General features: G+C 36.3%; 1 protein-coding gene across 1 annotated transcript in view; it reads left to right on the top strand.

Moving 5' to 3' along the window:
- The window catches only part of LOC138336489 (F-box and leucine-rich repeat protein 13-like), a 46,605-nt gene extending 20,483 nt beyond the window's left edge, over window positions 1–26,122 (top strand). Inside the window, exons 9-24 of the mRNA XM_069285987.1 lie at window positions 4,188–4,265; window positions 5,329–5,445; window positions 7,234–7,329; window positions 7,881–7,906; window positions 8,955–8,966; window positions 11,908–12,070; window positions 12,374–12,474; window positions 12,919–13,048; window positions 13,456–13,554; window positions 16,476–16,596; window positions 18,256–18,418; window positions 19,082–19,198; window positions 21,134–21,260; window positions 23,450–23,587; window positions 25,039–25,119; window positions 26,093–26,122. Of these exons, the coding sequence (XP_069142088.1) occupies window positions 4,188–4,265; window positions 5,329–5,445; window positions 7,234–7,329; window positions 7,881–7,906; window positions 8,955–8,966; window positions 11,908–12,070; window positions 12,374–12,474; window positions 12,919–13,048; window positions 13,456–13,554; window positions 16,476–16,596; window positions 18,256–18,418; window positions 19,082–19,198; window positions 21,134–21,260; window positions 23,450–23,587; window positions 25,039–25,119; window positions 26,093–26,122 (1,599 nt within the window). The remainder of the gene's footprint in view (window positions 1–4,187; window positions 4,266–5,328; window positions 5,446–7,233; window positions 7,330–7,880; window positions 7,907–8,954; window positions 8,967–11,907; window positions 12,071–12,373; window positions 12,475–12,918; window positions 13,049–13,455; window positions 13,555–16,475; window positions 16,597–18,255; window positions 18,419–19,081; window positions 19,199–21,133; window positions 21,261–23,449; window positions 23,588–25,038; window positions 25,120–26,092) is intronic.
- Window positions 26,123–26,427: the final 305 nt, after the last annotated feature.

Below are 26,427 nucleotides of genomic sequence, written 5' to 3'. Positions count from 1 at the left end.
ATTGTTACTGAACATTGTCAGTAATTTTTGTCACTCTACCTTGATTCACAAGATAAATTTGAGGGTAACTATAGCTTCTTTTTGTGTTGATGTTCCATGCTTCTTTATCCAACATCCAACACCTGCCGTCTACAATGATGGGTTATTTCCCCTGATGGACTGAGTTAATTTCCCACACTTCTGCCATATAGTGTTAGCTATATATGGCCTATCCCATCTTCACCAATTCATCCTGTTATGTTTACATTTCATTTCTACCTTGCACATACTGTAAATCAGGTATGTTTTACTAAATTTCTGACAAACTGAGACAACCGAACTATGATTTATTAGTGAATATATAACAGCTGTGTATAGATGCTCTGATTGTGTGTAGCCAACCGTATACTACAGTATGCATCATGTGGTTTTGTCCCCATCCACTCTCAGAGTTAAAGAATGTCACATAAATGTAGGGGATTAAGTACAGCCCGTGTTTCAACTCCGATGTTTACACCTTACCGCCACTCTATGGGAGTGTAAGATTGTACAATACTAGTGTGATTGTTGTCTGTGGGTTACAGTTACACAACCTTTAACTGGGCGAAATTTTGACATGTTACTTTTTGTTCAGTAATTCATTGAAAACAATAAAGTTTAAAGATGCTCCACCGTCAACAGAGCATAAATGTACTCATCATTTGAACAATAATTGGTGTTTAATTGTGTATTTATATGTCTAATTAACACAAAAAATAATGCAAAATAATTTATTTTGCCTTTGGTGCATGAGCAATCAGTACTTCATTCCAAATAGGATATAGTGCCACGAAATTTTTTCGGCATACAATTAATTATTTTTTTTATATTTTCAACTTGAAGTAAAATTAGAAGCTCAAACTTTTCAATAACGGTAATGGTGTAAATTAAGTAACTTTTGTAACCGAAGAAAAATACTACATTGTATGATCCTGTTTTTAATAGTGAAAAAATACCATTTGTCAGCGGTGGAGCATCATTTATGAATTAATCGAGCTGTTAAAATCATTCAAATGGACAGACAAACATGTATGATGCCGTATAAACTTTAGCACAGAAGTTATTGAGTGTAAAAAGTTACCTGAAGAAATAACTTTACAATTACTTATAATAATGTAAAAACATGAAATGAAACTGTATATGTACTCATGCATTTCGCTGCATACAATCAGGGGGTCAAATGTGTCTTGGTATGGGAATTAAGGTGTAATTTAGTATGCAAAGCAAATATGACATCAAAAGCATCTGCATCGAGTATCAACCGTGATTAGGAAATCACTTGTATATTATCTTTTCTGTGCTTCGATTATTATGCAACACTCTTGTACATGCATACATGTTTTGTGTTTGGTGACAAAATAATTACAGTTTCTAAAAATTTTAGAGATTATTACTGTCCTCATTCAATTAAATATCTATTGAAGAAAAACCACACAATTTTCACAGAAAAAAACACCAAAAAAAACCCCACATGGGCATGGTACAGGTCTTTGTTTGGCTGAATGTAAAATTGTAGTTCATTAGAACAGCTGTATTATAGACAGAATCCTATACATATAATCAAACAATGTTTACACGGTGAGAAAGTACTGAATTTAATGTACCAATCATTTCCGTGTATACAGTCCCTCGCGATACAAAAGTGATATATATAAATACTAGCTGTGTCTGTATGTGTTTTTGAGCCCTCCCCCAGCACATGTACATAGCAGTCCATCAGGGGAGAGCACCCATGTCAGTCACCCTGTAGCACCTGCCTAGTGCAAGCTCCACTTGTAGTCGATTATAAACACAACTGTCACATGGCTTTTTGTTTGTATTATATATTGTTGGTATACCGTGTGGAATTATCCCTGTTATAAATATGTAGGGTGGATGCATTTTTCTGGGTAGAAAATATAAATTGGGTGATAAATTATAGAGGGCACTATATATACATGTATATACAATACATGTGTAGATTACCAAAAACAAATAGTGATCAAAATATCTTCTTACAGACTGTCAACATAACGATCATTTCCTATAAAAACTTGAATGTGAAATGAATGAGATCAACTAGATTGAAGAAAATTTTGGCAATTTTTTGACATTTTAAACCAACGTTTTCCATGGATATGTTTTCTTCTAAATCTGTTTTAATAGATGTGTTATTTGTTTGACTGCAGTATAATAAGACTTTGTAATTTTTCATTTTTTATTTTTTTTTATCTGCCATCTATATAATAACTTAAAACTTCTTTGCACAAAGGACTATGAATGGTTTGGGCCCATTTTGGCCCCCAAATTTGTAAAATCTTCAAAACTGTTATTTAAAGAATTTAAATTGTTGGATTTTACCTATTTAGCACATCCCTAATTGAATTGTAATGAAAGTTTTCTAATTTTGAAGCCTCAGTTGCCATGTTAACCATTCTAAATATGCAGAAATTATGAAAATGTGGAATTTTTGACAATTCTGTCTCAAAAGCAATCATAGAGCGCATATTGCATCCTTAACAATTTTTTTTCTCCTAAAGATGTATCAGAAAGGCATACATAACTATTCTCAGTAAATTAACATGTATTAAGTTTGTTCAAGGATGTGCTCAATGATTGCTTAGACAAAAATTTTGATAATTTAGCATATTTTGGATGGGGCCCCATGGCAACTACAGTTTCAAAATTAGAAATTAGTAATCACTATTCAATCAGGGATTAACTTAATATTTAAAATACAACAATTTAATCACAAAGAGGAGTTTTAACAATTTGATGGCCCAAGCCAAACATAGTCCTTTGTTGAATGATAAAACAAAGCCTGAAGAACAAAAATTATTCAATTATTTTTAAAATGACAAGAGTTAGGATGAGAACTCTCTCAGTAAGGGACATAAACTGAAATATTGGACTGTCTGAGAAGGATCAGAACTCTCTCAGTAAGGGACATAGGCCGAAATATTGGACTGTCTGAGGTGTGTTATCACAAGGACACACTCCAATATTTCTCAGAAAAGACAATTTGAGGCTAACTTTCTTACGTAATTAGTTATACAAAGGTAAGGTATCGATTGTGACCTCATTACTTTATTTGTAAGCCAATATTACATGCGATGACATAACAGATATTAGTAGGGCAGTGACCTAATGCAAAAAAATATTGGATCTAAAATAAGCTTGTATCGAGTGAGGCAAGCTTGATCGATACATGCATGGGGTGAAGGTTACCGATAAATGTGACTTATGGTCACTTAATTGCAGCAACAGGCGCCTGTGTTGTTGTGTGTTGTCATCCTGGCTGTTTAAACCCAGTGAATGCATTTTCTTGTGTGTAGAAATAGGTGGAGCTAGGTGTCAGTGTAGCCTCTGTAGCTTATATAATAAAACATTAACTATTCACCATGTCATACAGCTTGGTGTCACATGATAATCTACTCTGTACAAAGTACAAATCATAAAATGTTATAATCTTTTTACATTAGTCTGCTGTTGTTAGTTAACAATGTATATTTACAGGTAAAACATTCTAACATTTAGGACAGATGTGCAGAACCAAATTTACTTATCTGCATATTATACTGTATTTGACCTAAAAGGGCACCAGTCCTCTGTAAATTAGAATCACAAATAATTCATGAAAATTCATTCAGTTTTCATTAGCAATCAGTAATTCATGAACTATTAGTGACCTATTGTTATCGCCTTTTGTCTATCTTTGTGCGTCTTGCATCATCTCCATATACAATTTACATACACTGAAACCTCAAAATTACGACCACCCCGCTATTATGGGCACTTGTTTTCAGTTTCAGTCCAGATTTATTTAGGTTTTATTAGTTTACAATCCTATTGACATCCAGGGTCATGTAAGGATGTGCCAGGTTTGTTGGTGGAAGAAAGCCGGAGTACCCGGAGAAAAACCACTGATAAGCAGTCAGTACTTGGCATTTGCCCCACATGGGATTCGAACCCGTATCCCAGAGGTGGAGAGCTTGTGGTAATATGTTGGGACATCTTAACCACTCAGCCACCACAGCCCCTCCAAATTTATTTCGCTATATGTCTTTGTATTGGTCATTTCATATTACGACCACCCTGCTATTACAGGCACTTTTTTCCAGTCCAGATTTTTTCTCTACTTTGTCTTTGTATTGGTCATTTCAGTATTATTTCATTGTCTTGATTCTTAGGCAAAAATGGCGATTGTAAGACTCAGTCGAAATCCATTCATGAGTGCAAAATTCAGAAAAATGAGATTTCCAAAACCTGTGAGTAGGGCATTTGACAAGGAATTAATTTATCATTGATTTATTCACAATTTGCCTTTATTCTTGTTCAGGTTACTTAAGGAATATCATTTGATTGTTGTTTTGTTATGTCATCTGACCTTGATGAGCTATAGTCATAATGCTTCATCAGTCGTTGTGCGATGTCTGTCATTTGCTGTGTTCAGTAAAATTTTCATTCAAACGACTTCTTCTCTATAACAAAAAGGCCCAGGGGACTGAATTTGGCCTGTAGCACATGCTGGGATGAAGAGCTACCAAGTCCGTTCAAATGAATGACCATCATTCAAGGTCACAGGACGTTAAATTAAACCTAAGCTTGACTTATGAGTCAAATAAAAATTACCATGTTAGTTAGGCTATAAATGAAGGCTTAGGATTTTACAAAAGACTTGCCATTCATACCATGTGTTGAATCAGGGAAGAATTATAATCATAATGGATGTTTAATCCTTAATTCATCTATAATGGATCTGCTTTTAGTAAATTGTCAATTCAGAATACCTGTATAATGCATCCTATTGAATTAAGTGATAAAAAAAATATGTTAGATATACTCAGACATTGTAATTGAAAAAAATTACAACTAACATCTTTATAAAATCTAATACCTTATTTTATGAGATTTTTGCAAATATTCATGCTTTTTGAATTGCTTAACCAATTGTTGTTTTATTGAAATTTTCTTTACTTTTAACATGCATTTGTTATTTCAGTTTTGTTTTGCTTGACTGTCTTTCAAAAAATAAAAAAAATATACATCGTTCCCATAATATTTGGCAATTAATTTCAAACTTTATATGTTAATGTCAAGACTTAAAGCTGCTAAATTTCATTTTGAGTAAAAAGAAAACTTGAAACTTTTTAGCCAATAAATTAGTATTTATCAAATATAAATTTTATGTTTTGCATCTTAAACAATAGATTATTGTATTAGATGTATGATACTGAAATTACAATGATTAATAATTTATTGCAGATGTTGTATTTGTTATTTTTAACTATTTCCATCTGTTAATATGTTTTGGACATATAAACTTTAAAGAAACTTGAGCGTGGAGAGAATATGGAAGATGATGAGACGTTCGGTCAAGGAACAGGAGAGGCAAGGGATAGTATCTCACATCTCCGAGATATTGGCTTCGGGGATCTGGCAGTCAAGGTATGTCTATAAATAGAACATCATGATGGGTTCCATACAGCTGTATGTCTATAAATAGAACATCATGATGGGTTCCATACAGCTGTATGTCTATAAATAGAACATCATGATGGCTTCCATACAGCTGTATGTCTATAAATAGAACATCATGATAGCTTCCATACAGCTGTATGTCTATAAATAGAACATCATGATGGCTTCCATACAGCTGTATGTCTATAAATAGAATACATGATGGTTTCCATACAGCTGTATGTCTATAAATAGAACATGATGATGATTTCTATAGAGCTGTATGTCTATAAATAGAACATGATGATGGTTTCTATACAGCTGTATGTCTATAAATAGAACATGAAGATGGTTTCCATACAGCTGTATGTCTATAAATAGAACATGATGATGGTTTCCATACAGCTGTATGTCTATAAATAGAACATGATGATGGTTTCCATACAGCTGTATGTCTATAAATAGAACATCAAGATGGCTTCCATACAGCTGTATGTCTATAAATAGAGCATCATGATGGTTTCCATACAGCTGTATGTCTATAAATAGTACATCAAGATGGTTTCCATACAGCTGTATGTCTATAAATAGAACAACATGATGGTTTCCATACAGCTGTATGTCTATAAATAGAACATCATGGTGGTTTCCATACAGCTGTATGTCTATAAATACAACATCATGGTGGTTTCCATACAGCTGTATGTCTTTAAATAGAACATCAAGATGGCTTCCATACAGCTGTATGTCTATAAATAGAACATCATGGTGGCTTTCATACACCTGTTTGTCTATATTTAGAACATCAAGATGGCTTCCATTTAGCTGTATGTTATTAATAAATTATTAATGATTGTTTTTAGGTTATCTGTCATACATGATTACTTTTGGATATCAGAACTAACAAGTGTCAAATTGGCCTCAATATCAGAGCTAACAAGTGTCAAATTGGCCTCAATATCAGAGCTTACAAGTGTCAAATTGGCCTCAATATCAGAGCTTACAAGTGTCAAATTGGCCTCAATATCAGAGCTAACAAGTGTCAAATTGGCCTCAATATCAGAGCTAACAAGTGTCAAATTGGCCTCAATATCAGAGCTAACAAGTGTCATATTGGCCTCAATATCAGAGCTAACAAGTGTAAAATTGGCCTCAATATCAGAACTAACAAGTGTCCTATTGGCCTCCATATCAGAGCTAATAAGTATCAAATTGGCCTCCATATCAGAGCTAACAAGTGTAAAATTGGCCTCAATATCAGAACTAACAAGTGTCATATTGGACTCCATATCAGAGCTAACAAGTGTCAAATTGACATCCATATCAGAGCTAACAAGTGTCAAATTGGCCTCAATATCAGAGCTAACAAGTGTCAAATTGGCCTCAATATCAGAGCTAATAAGTGTCAAATTGGCCTCAATATCAGAGCTTACAAGTGTCAAATTGGCCTCAATATCAGAGCTAACAAGTGTCATATTGGCCTCAATATCAGAGCTAACAAGTGTCAAATTGGCCTCAATATCAGAGCTAACAAGTGTCAAATTGGCCTCAATATCAGAGCTAACAAGTGTCAAATTGGCCTCAATATCAGAGCTAACAAATGTCAAATTGGCCTCCATATCAGAGCTTACAAGTGTCATATTGGACTCCATATCAGAGCTAACAAGCGTCAAATTGGCCTCCATATCAGAGCTTACAAGCGTCAAATTGGCCTACGTATCTGTTGTCTTTGAACATGGAGGAAAAATAAATGTAGTTGTAATGCTGATATTGTAGATCTTTAGCTTTGTGGACATAGCTGACTTAGCTAGATGTTCCCGAGTGTGTCGGTCCTGGAAAGTCATCACGCAGACGCCTGCCCTCTGGAGTCGGGTATGTCCCTACAGTTTGTACATATCTCATAATACCATCATATCACAAAATCAATCAATTTCATTTTGTTTAACTCTTTTTAATAGCTCACCTGGCCCAAAGGCTGATACTTGACTTTATAAAAATTTCAAGTATTGTAATTCTCATTTTGCAGTAATTCAGAAACAAATGTTCTCAGAAAATATGTTGAAAGAAATCAATTAAAAATCGCATTTCAAATATGTTGTGTACAAAAATGATGATTTCCTAAGATGTTTGAGGGATTTAAATGAAATTAATGCCAGGTTGCTGTTGATTTTTCACCAGAGATCTGCAAAGATAGAAGGAAAACTTTAATTTATAGAACTTCCACCGACACCAATTTTGAAGATGTTGTAGTCAAAGCGGAAGATTTTGAGATCAAAGACAGTGGTAGGCTCTAGCTATAATGCAAAACGGCTCATAAAAGCTGTGGTAGTGATGTGCGTAAAGGGAATGGAAATATTTGAAAATAGTAACAATTAAGTTATCGATTATCATTTGTTACAATGCATTTTCCTCTTATATTTTAGCTGGACTTCTTTAAAGTCAGAAACAGGTGAGAACTAGATCTTATTTACAAGTGTTAAATGTTCATCTGATGTTTTTATAAGGTCCAAACATCTATTGAATCTTAACTATTCCTAGAATTTGGTAGATGATTTCTGGACTATCCAAAATTGACTTGTGCTATCTGAGTTCAAGATCCGATTGATTACAAAGCATATTTAACACAGGATTAAGAACGGGCCAATCTAATTAAAATACAGATCCTTATAACCACTGCATTCAATAGAGCATCTGACAACACAAGGTGATTATGACGTTCTGATGACCTTTACACCTTATATAATTACTACATCAATTGAGAACACAAAAACAATCAGACAGGTTTTTCAAACTATTTCATCCCAGGTCAAGATTCTGGCAGCAGCAATTTTATTGGCCGTTTTTCCAAAGGTCACCAGAATGTGACCCCTAATGGGATGTTGTCAGATCCTCTTATCAAACATAGCGATAATAATCAGAATGAAGATTGGACATAAAAGATCAATATTTAGAACTTTAGTCTTACTGGTTTTGACTTCAGACAACTTTTTTCCTGGCTCATCAACTATATTTGACTATCATTCCCATGAGTCATTAGTTTACCAATAAAGTAAACCTTTCAAAGCCAGGTCACTCTGACCTAGTTTTTTAACCTTCGGCTTACATTTATTAGTCCACCATCATCAGATGGTGGGCTATAAATCGTCTTTCGTCAGTGGTCTGTTCATCCGTCTATCCGTTAACATATTAGGGGAAAAGAAGTGAAAAGCAGAGAAAGATTCTTCTTTCTATTGACTGATCAACATACATCATTTTACATATGCTGGGCGCCAAGATCCCTTTACAAAAATATACCTCTGGAAATTCTCTTGTTAATTCCCCTCTACTCCTTTTCTCAATCACCGGTATTTCTGTGTTTAGTGATTTTTTTTTTTAGATTTTTGGCCTCTGTACATTTATGTTTTGTGCACTACAATCTTACTTGAATGTGATTTGACTTTTAATTTGCACCTTCCTTTTCCATTGTTATTTGTTCTGCACTGACAACCTGTGTCCAGAATGCTATACGGGTATGTTTCCATGTTGCTTTTCGTTGCTTTGTTTAAGTAGGGGAATGTAGAGTACTGCTAAATGTCTGTTGTGGAGGGTGCCAGCTTGATATATTATTATTATTATAGTTGTAGAAAGAGCTTGAAATGTTATGAAGAATGCTTGCCATGCAATGCAAGTCCATGTATAAACGTGCTAATATAGAGGGGATTAGTAATGAATATGGAATATGTAGTGTCACGAGTATCAGTGTTATCAGACTAAGAGATAATTGAACTGACATGACCGTAACTCGACAGCATCTAATTCCAGACAGAGCCAGTCTGATTGTCTGGTACCTGATAACACACCTATTAATTGTACAGGCCCTGTACCCTGTACAGTGTAAATATAATCATGTATTGTAGTTAGATGTATTGTTTTAGGCAAGGCAGTTCCCGCCAGTACCCAGGCGAATAAACATGTACATAGTGTAATCTATGGAGTCTGTTGTCATTATACAAAACAACGAGATATAACAGAATAGAAATTAATGTTGTACACAAGACGTATTATTTAATATATGATAACTAAATGATAACTTAATATGTGCAGCGGGGGTATGAGTCGTCCACTCTGGCGACAGTTCTAGTTTGGTCTAGAGCTTCCTTCGGTGAAGGGGAACCAATTTTGTATAAACAGTGGTTCTAGTCACTCAGGGGCCTTAGGGTGTGACCCAATAGGGGAGATGTAGAAAATACTTTAGAAATAAATAGATTTAAGTTCAAATCTAACTTTAAAGCCTTCAATTTAACAGTTGGTAGCTAGTGTTTTGGTCTGGAACAGAGGAGCAATATACGGGCCCATTTGACCTCTTGTTTAAAATCTGCAAACGCTAATCTTCGCAAATTTGTTTTGAAATGGAAATCCCGACATAAGTAGCAGAAAAAGAAAGTTGGTGTAGAGTATATGGTACAGTAAAACAAGTACATGTACCTGATAGTGAAGCAGCTTTGTGTTGGTACAGAGATGTAAAACGATGTACCTGGTCGTGCTTTTTGATGTAAAATGTTTTGTGGTAGTTGTAGTATCAGGTGACAGAATGTATACTGAGTGCCTGTAGAGTGTGTAGTTGTAGATTAATGTACTTCTTTGATCATGATACCAATGATTCCTTCCAATTTTTAACTCACCTTGCCCGAAGGGCCGGTGAGCTTATGTCATGGCGCGGCGTCCGTCGTCCGTCGGCGTCCGTCGTCCGTCTCCGTCCGTCAACATTTCCTTTAAATCGCTACTAGTCATAGAGTTCTGCATGGATTGTAACCAAATTTGGCCACAAACATCCTTGGGGGAAGGGGAACAGAACTTGTATAAATTTTGGCTCTGACCCCCCGGGGGCAGGAGGGGCGGGGCCCAATAGGGGAAATAGAGGTAAATCGTTTAAATCGCTACTTGTCCTAGAGTTCTGCATGGATTGTAACCAAAATTAGCCACAAACATCCTTGGGGGAAGGGGAACAGAACTTGTATAAATTTTGGCTCAGGTCCCCCGGGGGCAGGAGGGGCGGGGCCCAATAGGGGAAACAATGGTAAATCATTTAAATCGCTAATAGTCATAGAGTTCTGAATGGAATGTAACCAAATTTGGCCACAAAAATCCTTGCGGGAAGGGGAACAGAACTTGTAAAAATTTTAGCTCTGGTCCCCCAGGGGCAGAAGGGGCGGGGCCCAATAGGGGAAATAGAGGTAAATCCTTTAAATCGCTACTAGTTATAGAGTTCTACATGAATTGTAACCAAATTTGGCCACAAATGTCCTTGGGGGAAGGGGAACAGAACTTGTATAAATTTTGGCTCTGACCCCCGGGGGCTGGAGGGGCGGGGCCCAATAGGGGAAATAGAGGTAAATCCTTTAAATCGCTACTTGTCCTAGAGTTCTGCATGGATTGTAACCAAAATTAGCCACAAACATCCTTGGGGGAAGGGGAATTAGCCACAAACATCCTTGGGGGAAGGGGAACAGAACTTGAATAATTTTTGGCTCGGGTCCCCCGGGAGCAGGAGGGGCGGGGCCTAATAGGGGAAACAGAGGTAAATCCTTTAAATCGCTACTAGTTATAGAGTTCTACATGAATTGTAACCAAATTTGGCCACAAATGTCCTTGGGGGAAGGGGAACAGAACTTGTATAAATTTTGGCTCTGGCTCCCTGGGGGCAGGACGGTTGGGGCCCAATAGGGGAAATAGAGGTAAATCCTACAAATCGCTACTTGTCCTAGAGTTTTGCTTGGATTGTGACCAAATTTGGCCATAAACATCCTTGGGGGAAGGGGAACAGAACTTGTATAAATTTTGGCTCTGACCCCCTTGGGGCAGGAGGGGTGGGGCCCAATAGGGGATTTAGAGGTTAATATTAAAATTCCTTTAGAAAAGAAACAATGAACCTGTATTCAGAACATTACTTGGCATTACAAACCAGGTGAGCGATACAGGCCCTCTGGGCCTCTTGTTTGTTTAAGGTTTGCTAAAATACATTGAAAATTAACAGACATTTATCATGAGTTACCCAAAGCCTGAAATCAATGTTGGCCAACACAATGATGAAAAAAAACACCCCACACACACATTTAAAAGTTCTTTAACCACTACACTGGTGCTGGAATTGATATGAATTTAATGGAATAGAAATGTTGTTAACCCCCCAAAACAGTGCCTCAGTGCATGTCCAAATTACAAGACGGGCACCAAAGTCACCATCTTGAAAAAAAAAGAATTTCATTCTTTTCCTATTTAAGATCAATTGGTGTAATTAGAGGTTGTTAGATGGACAATAAGGCCAGCTTGGGTCTCTTGTTTCTGTATAAAAATAATGTTAATGTCTTTTTCTGCACAAAATTTGAAGAATTTTCGAAAATTTATTTCATATAGAAATTTTAACTAATCAAGAAAGCTTACTGAAAATTGCATGTGAAATGAAATTGACAGTGTGACTGACCAGATAACAACACGTCTCCTTGCAAAGTGCCGTCCATACCTCATCCACCTTAACCTCCGTGGCTGTCTCAAGGTCACCGAGCCAACATTTGTTAGCATCAGTGAGTGTCGTAATCTCCAGGATCTGAATCTGTCGGAGTGTAAAGGACTTAATGTGAGTAGTTCACACAACAAACTGCTATAAACAAATTGTCTTGCCTATTTATAAGTTCAATCAGATTTCTTGTAACTGTTTTTATTTGAGCTAGGTTTTTCGTTCTCATTCCTTAATTGGAGCATATGAATTCTTAATTTGATTTCTTTCAATGAAATTTTTAATTATTGTCTAAGGCCTACCATAATTTTCAAACATTTATTTCATGCAACAGGAAAAAAAATCTATCAAACTGATCTTTTCTTGAATGTAAATTTATCATAAAGTCATGATGATTAAAAATGAGACTGTTTGGTTTGATAGGATGAACACATGAAAGTGGTTGCCAAAGGATGTAAAATTTTGTTATACCTAAATATTTCACGGACTGCCATTACAGACGCCTCTCTCCGAACAATTTCAAAGTGAGTTTGCTTTTATGTATATTTACTCTTTAAGGCCATTTTCCTTCATATTTGTGTTGATAATCTTAGTTACGTTTCCGTCGTTTCCGTTTGATTTACCCACAGCGTTTTATGAGAAAATACCTACTTAACTTTTATGAACGAACTTTTTGCTTCAAGATGCCATATATAAAGTTCACATAAAAAAAAAAATTCTGATATGAATACTGAAAAAATGAAACTTTTCTTTTGTATGTTTGAGAAAAATAATATTTTCCTACTTGAAATGAGACAATGAAATGACAACCATCTGGGGAATATCAAACTCTCTGCTTATTCCATTAAAGCAATCGCAACATGAAAAGAGCATAAACAGCAGCATCACCTTGTTAAGTGAATGTTTTTGGGAGACTGCAGTATATTTGTGTTGTGTTCGACTATGTATTTTTGATGTTGATGTCACAGGTACTGTGCCAATCTGCAGTTCCTCAGTATGGCTTCATGTCGGAAGTACACAGACAAAGGTCTTCAATATCTGTCATCAGGAAAGAACAGCAAAAAACTGGAATACTTGGATCTCTCTGGGTGTCTACAGGTACAATTTGATACAAAACAGACTTAAATGACTTCAACAAGAAAGGGGATAAAAATTGGTTTCAAGTTCTGCATGGATTGTAACCAAATTTGGACTGAAACATCCTTGGAGGAAGGGGAATAGAGTTTATATAAATTTTTGCTCTGACACCCCCCCATAAAATCTTGATGTAGTAGTTAAATAGTTTTAAGAATAATTTCTAAGTTACAGTTCAAATAATTGCATTAACCTTACCATGTTAGCACACAACAATGGGACATTTTCTCAAAAACTTCTGGGAGCAAGACTAATAACTGCTTCCAGGAAGAAATCAAGAAACATTTGTACATCAAGAGTTTGTGCTGTGAGTTTGTTTATTTTACTGAACTTGATAAAGTTGATAGTTATACTAGTGTTTTGTGTTTTAGGTGACTCCTGAGGGATTCCAAAACCTTGCCACAGGCTGTACAAACATGCATAGCCTCATTCTTAATGACTTTGCAACATTAAATGATGACTGTCTAAAGGTAAGACTATAAGGTGACTCTGTCTAAAGGTAAGACTATAAGGTGGCCCTGTCTAAAGGTAAGACTATAAGGTGGCCCTGTGTATAGGTAAGACTATAATGTGGCCCTGTCTAAAGGTAAGACTATAAGGTGGCCCTGTCTAAAGGTAAGACTATAAGGTGGCCCTGTGTAAAGGTAAGACTATAAGGTGGCCCTGTGTAAAGTTAAGACTATAAGGTGGCCCTGTCTAAAGGTAAGACTATAAGGTGGCCCTGTCTAAAGGTAAGACTATAAGGTGGCCCTGTGTAAAGTTAAGACTATAAGGTGGCCCTGTCTAAAGGTAAGACTATAAGGTGGTCCTGTGTAAAGTTAAGACTATAAGGTGACCCTGTCTAAAGGTAAGACTATAAGGTGGCCCTGTCTAAAGGTAAGACTATAAGGTGGCCCTGTCTAAAGGTAAGACTATTAGGTGGCCCTGTCTAAAGGTAAGACAATAAGGTGGCCCTGTCTAAAGGTAAGACTATAAGGTGGCCCTGTCTAAAGGTAAGACTATAAGGTGGCCCTGTCTAAAGGTAAGACTATAAGGTGGCCCTGTCTAAAGGTAAGACTATAAGGTGGCCCTGTCTAAAGGTAAGACTATAAGGTGGCCCTGTCTAAAGGTAAGACTATAATGTGGCCCTGTGTAAAGGTAAGACTATAATGTGGCCCTGTGTAAAGGTAAGACTATAAGGTGGCCCTGTCTAAAGGTAAGACTATAAGGTGGCCCTGTCTAAAGGTAAGACTATAAGGTGGCCCTGTCTAAAGGTAAGACTATAAGGTGGCCCTGTCTAAAGGTAAGACTATAAGGTGGCCCTGTCTAAAGGTAAGACTATAATGTGGCCCTGTGTAAAGGTAAGACTATAAGGTGGCCCTGTGTAAAGTTAAGACTATAAGGTGGCCCTGTCTAAAGGTAAGACTATAAGGTGGCCCTGTCTAAAGGTAAGACTATAAGGTGGCCCTGTCTAAAGGTAAGACTATAATGTGGCCCTGTGTAAAGGTAAGACTATAAGGTGGCCCTGTCTAAAGTTAAGACTATAAGGTGGCCCTGTGTAAAGGTAAGACTATAAGGTGGCCCTGTCTAAAGGTAAGACTATAATGTGGCCCTGTGTAAAGGTAAGACTATAAGGTGGCCCTGTCTAAAGGTAAGACTATAAGGTGGCCCTGTCTAAAGGTAAGACTATAATGTGGCCCTGTGTAAAGGTAAGACTATAAGGTGGCCCTGTGTAAAGGTAAGACTATAAGGTGGCCCTGTCTAAAGGTAAGACTATAAGGTGGCCCTGTCTAAAGTTAAGACTATAAGGTGGCCCTGTGTAAAGGTAAGATTATAAGGTGGCCCTGTCTAAAGGTAAGACTATAAGGTGGCCCTGTGTAAAGGTAAGACTATAAGGTGGCCCTGTCTAAAGTTAAGACTATAAGGTGGCCCTGTGTAAAGGTAAGACTATAAGGTGGCCCTGTGTAAAGGTAAGACTATAAGGTGGCCCTGTCTAAAGGTAAGACTATAAGGTGGCCCTGTCTAAAGGTAAGACTATAAGGTGGCCCTGTCTAAAGGTAAGACTATAAGGTGGCCCTGTCTAAAGGTAAGACTATAATGTGGCCCTGTGTAAAGGTAAGACTATAAGGTGGCCCTGTCTAAAGTTAAGACTATAAGGTGGCCCTGTCTAAAGGTAAGACTATAAGGTGGCCCTGTCTAAAGTTAAGACTATAAGGTGGCCCTGTGTAAAGGTAAGATTATAAGGTGGCCCTGTCTAAAGGTAAGACTATAAGGTGGCCCTGTGTAAGGGTAAGACTATAAGGTGGCCCTGTCTAAAGTTAAGACTATAAGGTGGCCCTGTGTAAAGGTAAGACTATAATGTGGCCCTGTGTAAAGGTAAGACTATAAGGTGGCCCTGTCTAAAGGTAAGACTATAAGGTGGCCCTGTCTAAAGGTAAGACTATAAGGTGGCCCTGTGTAAAGGTAAGACTATAAGGTGGCCCTGTCTAAAGGTAAGACTATAATGTGGCCCTGTGTAAAGGTAAGACTATAAGGTGGCCCTGTCTAAAGGTAAGACTATAATGTGGCCCTGTGTAAAGGTAAGACTATAAGGTGGCCCTGTCTAAAGGTAAGACTATAAGGTGGCCCTGTCTAAAGGTAAGACTATAAGGTGGCCCTGTCTAAAGGTAAGACTATAATGTGGCCCTGTGTAAAGGTAAGACTATAAGGTGGCCCTGTCTAAAGTTAAGACTATAAGGTGGCCCTGTGTAAAGGTAAGATTATAAGGTGGCCCTGTCTAAAGGTAAGACTATAAGGTGGCCCTGTGTAAAGGTAAGACTATAAGGTGGCCCTGTGTAAAGGTAAGATTATAAGGTGGCCCTGTCTAAAGGTAAGACTATAAGGTGGCCCTGTCTAAAGTTAAGACTATAAGGTGGCCCTGTGTAAAGGTAAGATTATAAGGTGGCCCTGTCTAAAGGTAAGACTATAAGGTGGCCCTGTGTAAAGGTAAGACTATAAGGTGGCCCTGTCTAAAGTTAAGACTATAAGGTGGCCCTGTGTAAAGGTAAGATTATAAGGTGGCCTTTTCTTAATTTTACTATATGTACTCTTATGAAAGAAGAACACGTTTTGGTGGAGGATCTTATCCAAGAGTCTGTATATTAGTATTGGGTGATCATGAGACATCAAGCAAGCTCAACATGATGGTAAACATTATGCAAAAAAAATTTTCATCAGAATGAAATGCATTAATTTCAGTATCTATTCTAAAGGATTTAACTATCTAAGTTGTTAATTAATAATTATCAATAAGTTATTTGTCACTCTTGAATATACATCTAGTCACAAGTTAGAATTGTCATAATTTAATGACAGTTCAACTGTTAAAATAAACACAAATTGAGTATTTTCTATAGTTAAGTTTTTTTTGTAGCCCATCACTGCCAAGTGTTACAAGCTACAGAATATCTCCATATTGGGTTCCCCATTACTTACTGATGAGTCGTTCCGACGTTTGGCTCAGCGTGGAAAGCTAAAGAAACTCAGAATTGAAGGTAAATTTGACATGCCTTGTGAAAGAAATGTGTCATTAGGGAAATCATAGCACATTTGGCATAGTTTCTATTTTTTTTTAAGATTTAAAGCAAGGAAGATTTTGTACAACCCTTCAGACATATTGCTTTGTATCAATGAGATCTAGAAGGGGTTTGATACTGGTCAAAATCTGTCAGTAATTGCAAGAGTAATGGGACTTTAAAATCGTCTAAATAGAATAATTTCTTGGTTTCCGCTCAATAACCTTTGTATTTATTATCCGATTTCAACCAAATTATGTATATTGCTTTATATCAATGAGATCTGAGATGGGTTTGATACTGGTCAAAATCCATTAATATTTGCAAGAGTTATGGGACTTGATAACGTCACCTAGTTAATAACAATATTTTCAACTGTAGATAACTATTTTTTTTATGTTTTAAACTGCTGTGCAGGTGACACATCCACTTCAGTGGAATTCTTGTTTAAAGAATTCTCTCTGGCTTCATTTCAGCCTTTTGAAATTTTCCCGGATTTCATTAATTTTGAAAAGGTATCTGTAAATATAGGATCATACTTATGGCATTTTTTTAAAATGGTTTAAAAGTGTGGACAAAATTGATAACATGCCAAATATTTTGAGCAAACCCAATACCCTTAATATTTTTCCTGCCAAAAATTTGAAACTTTTTCCTTGTGAAATCAATTTATAGTGAACAAAATTAGTAAATATCATTATAAATCAGTATGAAATAAAAAAAATGCCTTTCAGCAAGAAAAATAATTAAAAAATAAAAATTCTGTTCAAAAGGTGGACACATGAGGTCCCCTTGCCACATACCCAAAGTTTTGTTAGAAAACATCATTTTACGCCCTTTATGCCTTTTTGAAAAATGGAAAATAGATAAAAAGCACATGTAAAGTAGTTTTATTATAATTTACCTAGACCTTTAACACTGCAGAATTTGAAAAAAAATTGGAGCATGGACGGACTTTGCAACCTTACCTTTTACACAATTTTCATAGTCTATGCATGTTTCGGATGGTTACCAAAAAATACCAGGTTTGAAAATTTGACAGATTTTGAGGCCAAAAAGGACACAAACCATATATAATGCTTTCATTGTCATGTTTTAATTATTAAGTCATCTGACCTGAAGTGTCAGGATGACCTATAGTCATCTTGCTTTGTCCATTGTCGCCCGCTGTCTGCCATTCCTAAACTTTTTATTCGAACACTTCTTCTCAATAACCAAACTGGCCAGGGTACTGATATTAGGCCTGTAGCATGCTGGGATGATGGGCTACCAAGTTTGTTCAAATGAATGACCTTGGCGTTCATTCATGGCCACTGGGATAAAAAAGGCTAAAATCTTTAAAACATTTTCATCTCATTAAAGGAAAGGCCAAGGTTAATTACTGATGTTTGGCCTGTGGCATGGTGGGATGAAGTGCTACCAAGTTTGTTCAAATGAATGACCTTGACCTTCATTCAAGGTCACATGAGTCAAAAAGTCTAAAATCTTTTTAATCTACAATTTACTTTGTATTTCAGTTCAGTTCTGCTCTATGTTGTATTAATGGTCAGATGACTGCTAAGGCCCATTTTGCCTCTTGTTTTATATGTGATAATAATTGAAAATAAATTGAGTTGAAATTCTGATGTTATCTTATAGGTAACCATCGGATCTCGGACCAGAGTCTGAAGGTAATAGGGAAGAATTGTTCACAATTAGAGCACATATATGTGGGGGACTGTCAGAAACTGACCGACGTATCGCTGAAGGCTCTCAGTAACTGTAAAAACCTGGTGGTGTGTAACGTGGCGGATGTTGTCAGGTTTGTTAGTCTTTAACATTTATTTTTAGGTTATTTTTTTAAGAAAAAAGTTTTTCTCATTATTTTTTAATCCTAATAATACATCAACTCATGAAAAATAAATGCTTTATTTATCTTGCTTTTCTGGGGCCGCGGTGGCCGAGTGGTTAAGATATCCTAACATATTAACACAAGGCCTCGATCCACCTCTGGTTCGAATCCCATGTGGAGCAGTTACCAGGTATTGATTGTTGGTTGGTGGTTTTTCTCTGGGTACTCCTCCACCAAAAAACCTGACATGATCATGGCTGTTAATAGAACATAAAACATAAAACATCTTAATTTTCTTTAATTTCTCTCTCTCTCTCTCTTTTTTAAATTTACTTCTGCCTTGAAATAGCTGGACCTACTCACGCCTGTGCTGTTCATCCAGTCTTGATTTCATATGCAGACTTACTACAGATATATAGTATTATTCATTATTTCTCTTTAACATTAAAGGAAAAGATCATTAATTTATCATGGTATCAAACTAGTATATGTATTTGTCTTCTCTTCAATTGGAGGAAAACATACCAGTCGTGAAAGTCCATTTAGTTTTAGTTAATTTAGAAAGTAAGTTAATTGACATGAGAATACACACAAACAGTGTAAATCTGATAAATCCGTTGTTGTTGTCTACAGAGTAACAGACAGTGGAGTGAAGGGGCTGGTTGAGGGGCCAGCCACACAGAAGATCCGGGAACTCAATCTGACTAACTGTATCCGAGTTGGGGACATGTCTCTGATAGCACTCCGGAAGTATGTACTCTCGTTTGTCACCTGAATTGATATTAAGGTGCTAATTATTTAATTTGTTATTATTTATTTAAATCATTCTTAAATTGTCCATCACATCCAATCACTGCTTTTGTAATCAAATCGCCTTTCGTCCGTGGTCCGTGGTCCGTCCGTCCGTCCTTCCGTCCGTCCGTCCGTCCGTCCGTCCGTCCGTCCGTCCGTCCGTCCGTCCGTTAACAATTCTTGTTACCGCTATTTCTCAGAAAGTACTGAAGGAATCTTTCTCAAATTTCATATGTAGGTTCCCCTAGGACCCTAGTTGTGCATATTGCATTTTGGGACCAATCAGTCAACAAGATGGCCGACCGGCGGCCATCTTGGATTTTGATAGTTAAAGTTTGTTACTGCAATTTCCCAGAAAGTACTGAAGGAATCTCTCTCAAATTTCATATGTAGGTTCCCCTAGGACCCTAGTTGTGCATAGTGCATTTTGGGACCAATCAGTCAACAAGATGGCTGACCGGCGGCCATCTTGGATTTTGATAGTTAAAGTTTGTTACCGCTATTTCCCAGAAAGTACTGAAGGAATCTTTCTCAAATTTCATATGTAGGTTCCCCTAGGACCCTAGTTGTGCATATTGCATTTTGGGACCAATCAGTCAACAAGATGGCCGACCGGCAGCCATCTTGGATTTTGATAGTTAAAGTTTGTTACCACTATTTCTCAGAAAGTACTGAAGGAATCTTTCTCCAATTTCATATACATGTTTCTCTTGAACCCTAGTTGTGCATATTGCATTTTGGGAGTGATCGGTCAACAAGATGGCCGACCGGCGGCCATCTTGGATTTTGATAGTTAAAGTTTGTTACTGCTATTCCTCAGGAAGTACTGAAGGGATCTTTCTCAAATTTCATATGTAAGTTTCCCTAGGACCTCGGTTATGCATATTGCATTTTGGGACCAATCAGTCAACAAGATGGCCGACTGGTGGCCATCTTGGATTTTGATAGTTAGAGTTTGTCACTGCTATTTCCCAGAAAGTACTGAAGGAATCTTTCTCAAATTTCTTATGTAGGTTCCTCTTGAACCCTAGTTGTACATATTGCATTTTGGGAGTGATCGGTCAACAAGATGGCTGACCGGCGGCCATCTTGGATTTTGATAGTTAAAGTTTGTTACTGCAGAATAAATACATATTTCCCAGAAAGTACTGAAGGAATCTTTCTCAAATTTCATATGTAGGTTCCTCTTGAACCCTAGTTGTGCATATTGCATTTTGGGAGTGATTGGTCAACAAGATGGCCGACTGGCGGCCATCTTGGATTTTGATAGTTAAAGTTTGTTACCGCTATTTCTCAGAAAGTACTGAAGGAATCTTTCTCAAATTTCATATGTAGGTTCCCCTAGGACCCTAGTTTTGCATATTGCATTTTGAGACAGATCGGTCAACAAGATGGTCGAATGGCGGCCATCTTGGATTTTGATAAGTACTGAAGGGATCTTTCTCAAATTTCATGTACAGGTTCCTCAAGGGGTCTAGTGCATTTTCGGTCAGCAAGATGATCGACAGGTAGCCATCTTGGATTTTGATAATTGAAGTTTGAAGTTACTGCTACATATCTCAGAAAGTACTGGAAGGATCTTTCTCAAGTTTCATATATATTTATATAGTATGCAGTAAAAGTTTGAAAAGCAGGGAAAAGATCCCTCTTTCTGTTGTCAGACATAGATCATTCTTTGGTGGGCGCCAAGATCCCTCTGGGATCTCTTGTTTTAGATAGCAATAATTAATAAAATTTAAAAAAAAAAAAAAAATCTGTTAATGGTTTATACTTTTATTTCTTGGAATGGAAGACCTATTTTGATTTCTGCTTTGGTCCTTCAACACATTCTTGTGACATTTTAAAATGATTAAGGAGTATTTTTTAATATTTTTGAGATGTATTTGTGTTTAGGTGCCATTCGTTGACCCACCTGAGTGTGTGTTACTGTGAACATATTGCGGAGGCTGGAGTGGAACTGCTCGGTCAGATACACAGTCTGACCTCTATAGACCTGACCGGCTGTAACTGTGGTGATAACGTAAGCACACTTGTTAGGTCAGATGACCTGAAGCGTCAGGATGACCTATAGTTATTATGTATCATCCGTCGTCATGCCCCGTGTGCTGTCCATAAACCTTTCATTGAAACAATATCTTCTTAATAACTGAAAGGCCCAGGGTACTCATATTGGGCCTGCAGCATGCTGGCATGAAGGGCTACAAAGTCTGTTCAAACAAATGTTCTTGACCTTCATTCAAGGTTACAGGGGTCAAATAGGCTAAAATCTTTATTAAAGATTATTTATTATATGCTTGCACATTTATTTGAATAACTAAGAGGCCTAGAGACCTGATTTGGGGCTTGTGACATGCTGGGATGAAGGGCCATTAATTTTGTTCAATAGCAACCAAAACTTACACTGAAATTACAAGTGACTTTCAGCAAAAAATACATAAACTAAGTCTGACTCATCATCTTAATTATTTTAGCAATGAAACACAAAAATGTTTAACTTATCATTTAGAAGATGTACATTTAATTCAAAATATTGCTGTAAACAAAATGCGCAATAAGAGAAGTTTTCCATAATTTTCTCTTTATTGTGCATATTTCTGTCTTTCTAGACTATCTCATAGTAATACTGTTTTATTTTTTATTTTTATTTATATTTTCACTGCGACACCATGATGTAACCTTACCAAAGACAGTTGGTCAGTGACTTAAGGGACTAAACGAGTCCTCGACTTATCACTATCCTATTGGACTCACCAAAATTTTGAAAACCCTCTATATTTCTTTGAATTGGGACTCATGAAAATTTGAAAATAAGTCTTCTAGACTCACTTTCAAAAATGTAACATAAATTACTGTTGGTGTTAAACAGTACTACTGCCATCCACATATTTTGATGTCATTGTCAAACTGTAACATCACAATTGTGACAGAAGATAGCTGTTGATGGTAATGAATTGTCAGTATACACAGTAGATGCAGAATTTCTTGATACTTTATTGCAAAATTGTTATCTTATATAAATTTAAGCATTAAATTGCATTCAGATAACAATTATATATGGCAGGATTCCAACTGGACAACGACAAATTCACCATGAAATGTGTGTTTCACCTGGAGTTTATCTTTGCTAAATAAGGAGCTCTGCGTTAAATGTTTGGTCTGGCTTAATTGGCTGCAGCTGTATACAAGTTGTGAAAGCATTTGACAAATGAATCCATGCGTTCATCATGTTGATTGTAATCACTGGGTGACAAGCTTTAATTTTGAAGTTCGCAGATGATTTTTAATGCTTCATACTGATGAAATTTAGTTACTTAATTCCTAATTTATCCCTAAATAAGCCCTAAAGTTTCTTATTTTTGTCCCTAAAATTATCCCCTATGATATGCCAACAAATGCTTGGACAGCCTGTGAAAGATAAATGCCATATTTGAATAAGTAAAAGATAAAAGAAAGTGTTGACGACATCATTTCTAATTTTAAGTGTAAACAATATCATTTTTATAAAAAGTAGATATTACATCTTAAATGAGGATTGTATACATAACGCAAAATTAAACAATGGTTCATTACAATATGAAACATAAATATATCTAGTATTCAACATGCAGCATCAGCATTATGCAGAAATTTGGATTGTTTACAAAACTATGCTTCATTGTGTTAACAATATCAGGCACTATTTTGAAATTGTGTTTGAGTGTTTGAAGAAGGGTCAAAGAAGTAATATCAACAGGATTGTCCAGATCACAAAGTGGAGAGAAATATAATAACACATTAAATAACCATTGCTACAGTTGCATGAGAATTTATGTCTGGGTTACATTGCACTTTGATCACTGTTTATATTTTGGCGAAGAAATTGTTGCTATTGGTCAATACAAGAGAGAATATGACTAGGGATCCCACTGGGATATGACCGGGATCCCACCAGGATTATATGACTGGGATCCCACTGGGATATGACTGGGATCCCACCGGGATTATATGACCAGTGATCCTGGGGAAAATCCCAGCAAGATCCTAGGGAAATATACAAGTACATGGATCCTATCTTTTGCAATATTGATCATAAATAATTTTGGCTTTCTCAATGAACAAAGAAATTTGATATTAATTTGTATACAGTACTATTTCAAACAAAGAATTGGAGTTATATGTGCCTTATTTTTCCTATTCACTAATCAATACAAGTAATGCTGGTTATTGTAGGGGTTATCTGCTCTTGGTAACAACACTCGTCTGAAGGATGTGACATTGTCGGAGTGTACTTCCATCACAGATCTGGGTTTACAGAAGTTTACACAACAGTGTAAGGATATCGAGAGACTGGATCTTTCTCATTGTGTGGTATGTCATGCTGTACTTAACTAGGCTAGCATATTATTATGTATGTTTGAGATATGTTAAAGCTGACAAGTTAATAATCATATGTCAAATGCCATGGCAACTTATTGTACTGTTGTGATCATCCGTTTCCTTGTAACTTGATAATTTGTCATGAGTAAATATTAATTGAGCTTTTAAATTACTTTGTATGTAACCTTACATGAGTCCGATGATTGACGAGCTAGAAAATCAAACATTTTCAACATTCATTTACAGAGTTATTGCCCTTCGCAATAATATTGCTATTTGACATTGTGAACTCAATAACTAATATAAAATATTCATGAACTTGAAGGTTAATTAAATGATTACAGCCTATCGTAAGGGAAAGAAGGGGGCCAACATAGATCATTTATTGGTGGGCCAACATAGATCATTCATTGATGGGCCAACATAGATCATTCATTGGTGGGCCAACATAGATCATTCATTGGTGGGCCAACATAGATCATTCATTGGTGGGCCAACATAGATCATTCATTGGTGGGCCAACATAGATCATTCATTGGTGGGCCAACATAGATCATTCATTGGTGGGCCAACATAGATCATTCATTGGTGGGCCAACATAGATCATTCATTGGTGGGCCAACATAGATCATTCATTGGTGGGCCAACATAGATCATTCATCGGTGGGCCAACATAGATCATTCATTGGTGTCAAATAACTGTCAATTTGTTTTCGTTTGAATGCCATAATGGTTGCAAGATAAACAGAATACACGGTTAGTATCTTACAATACAAGTTTTATTTTGGTGCTCGACACGGAAAGCTGAGATGATTCGGCATAGCCTCGTCATCTCGGCTTTCCTAAGTCTGTTGCGACGCACCAAAATAAACCTTGTATTGTAAGATACTAACTATGTATTCTCTATTTATTGAACCCCTTGCAATGAAATTAAGGGGGGGGGGAATTACTGGAATCAGCTTGTCTGTCTTTCCATCTCTCTTTCCTTCTGTCCGTCCATCGCTGTTGACACAATTTTGTCCGGCAAACTCCTCCTAAACTACTTTACAGATTTTGATAAAATTTAGTACACAGAACCCTGACATAACGGGGAATGGAGTTAACTACATGCTAGGGTTCTGCAATGTTCCCTAGCTATTAAAGGAGTTGTTACTAAATTTGTACAGCCAGTGTATTAGTTGTCCACTTTAACGACAGGTCTAGTTAGTGCTGACAGACTTCCCAGTGGGTGCTGCGTCTTATAGGCCTTATTCCTATTGATTAGATCCTTTCTGCTCTCCTATTACCTATTGATTGATAATTATTGTAAAAGATGTATAAAGTTAGGTCATTGTAATTAATTTTCCTGTGTTCACTCATTTGCAATATAAAAGTATGATAAGTATCATGATTTCATTTACTTAATATTGTGAATAAAATGATATTGATTATTGATTTCATAGGGAATAACTGATGGTGCAATCAAGAACCTGGCATTTTGCTGTAGAATGTTGAATGTGCTGAACATTGCTGGATGCAAATTGGTAAGTCAACTTATTTGTGTAGATAGATTTCAAAACATGCTCTATATAATATGTTCCTTTATAAATTATTACTAACTAATGAGTTTACCAGGTCCTTTTAATGTAATATTATATTTACTCGTTACAGGTAACTAACCTGAGTATCCAGTATATATAGTGTAATATTATATTTACTTGTTACAGGTAACTAACCTGAGTATCCAGTACCTGTAATGTTATATTTACTTGTTACAGGTAACTAAACTGAGTATCCAGTATATGTAGTGTAATGTTATATTTACTCGTTACAGGTAATTAACCTGAGTATCCAGTACCTGTAATGTTATATTTACTCATTACAGGTAACTAACCTGAGTATCCAGTACCTGTAATATTATATTTACTTGTTACAGGTAACTAACCTGAGTATACAGTATATATAGTGTAATGTTATATTTACTCGTGACAGGTAACTAACCTGAGTATCCAGTACCTGTAATGTTATATCTACTTGTTACAGGTAACTAACCTGAGTATCCAGTATATGTAGTGTAATGTTATATTTACTTGTTACAGGTAACTAACCTGAGTATCCAGTATATGTAGTGTAATGTTATATTTACTCATTACAGGTAACTAACCTGAGTATCCAGTACCTGTAATGTTATATTTACTCGTTACAGGTAACTAACCTGAGTATCCAGTACCTGTAATGTTATATTTACTTGTTACAGGTAACTAACCTGAGTATCCAGTACCTGTAATGTTATATTTACTCGTTACAGGTAACTAACCTGAGTATCCAGTACCTGTAATGTTATATTTACTTGTTACAGGTAACTAACCTGAGTATCCAGTACCTGTAATGTTATATTTACTTGTTACAGGTAACTAACCTGAGTATCCAGTATATGTAGTGTAATGTTATATTTACTCGTGACAGGTAACTAACCTGAGTATCCAGTACATGTAATATTATATTTACTTGTTACAGGTAACTAACCTGAGTATCCAGTACCTATAGTGTTATATTTACTCGTTACGGGTTACTAACCTGAGTATCCAGTACCTGTAATATTATATTTACTCGTTACAGGTAACTAACCTGAGTATCCAGTACATGTAATATTATATTTACTTGTTACAGGTAACTAACCTGAGTATCCAGTATATGTAGTGTAATATATTTTACTCATTACAGGTAACTAACCTGAGTATCCAGTACCTAGTTATATTTTACTCGTTACAGGTAACTAACCTGAGTATCCAGTACCTGTAATATTATATTTACTTGTTACAGGTAACTAACCTGAGTATCCAGTATATGTA

Source organism: Argopecten irradians, chromosome 12 (genome assembly GCF_041381155.1).
Source record: "Argopecten irradians isolate NY chromosome 12, Ai_NY, whole genome shotgun sequence".
Taxonomy (NCBI): domain Eukaryota; kingdom Metazoa; phylum Mollusca; class Bivalvia; order Pectinida; family Pectinidae; genus Argopecten; species Argopecten irradians.
This window is presented reverse-complemented; position numbering and strand designations above follow the sequence as displayed.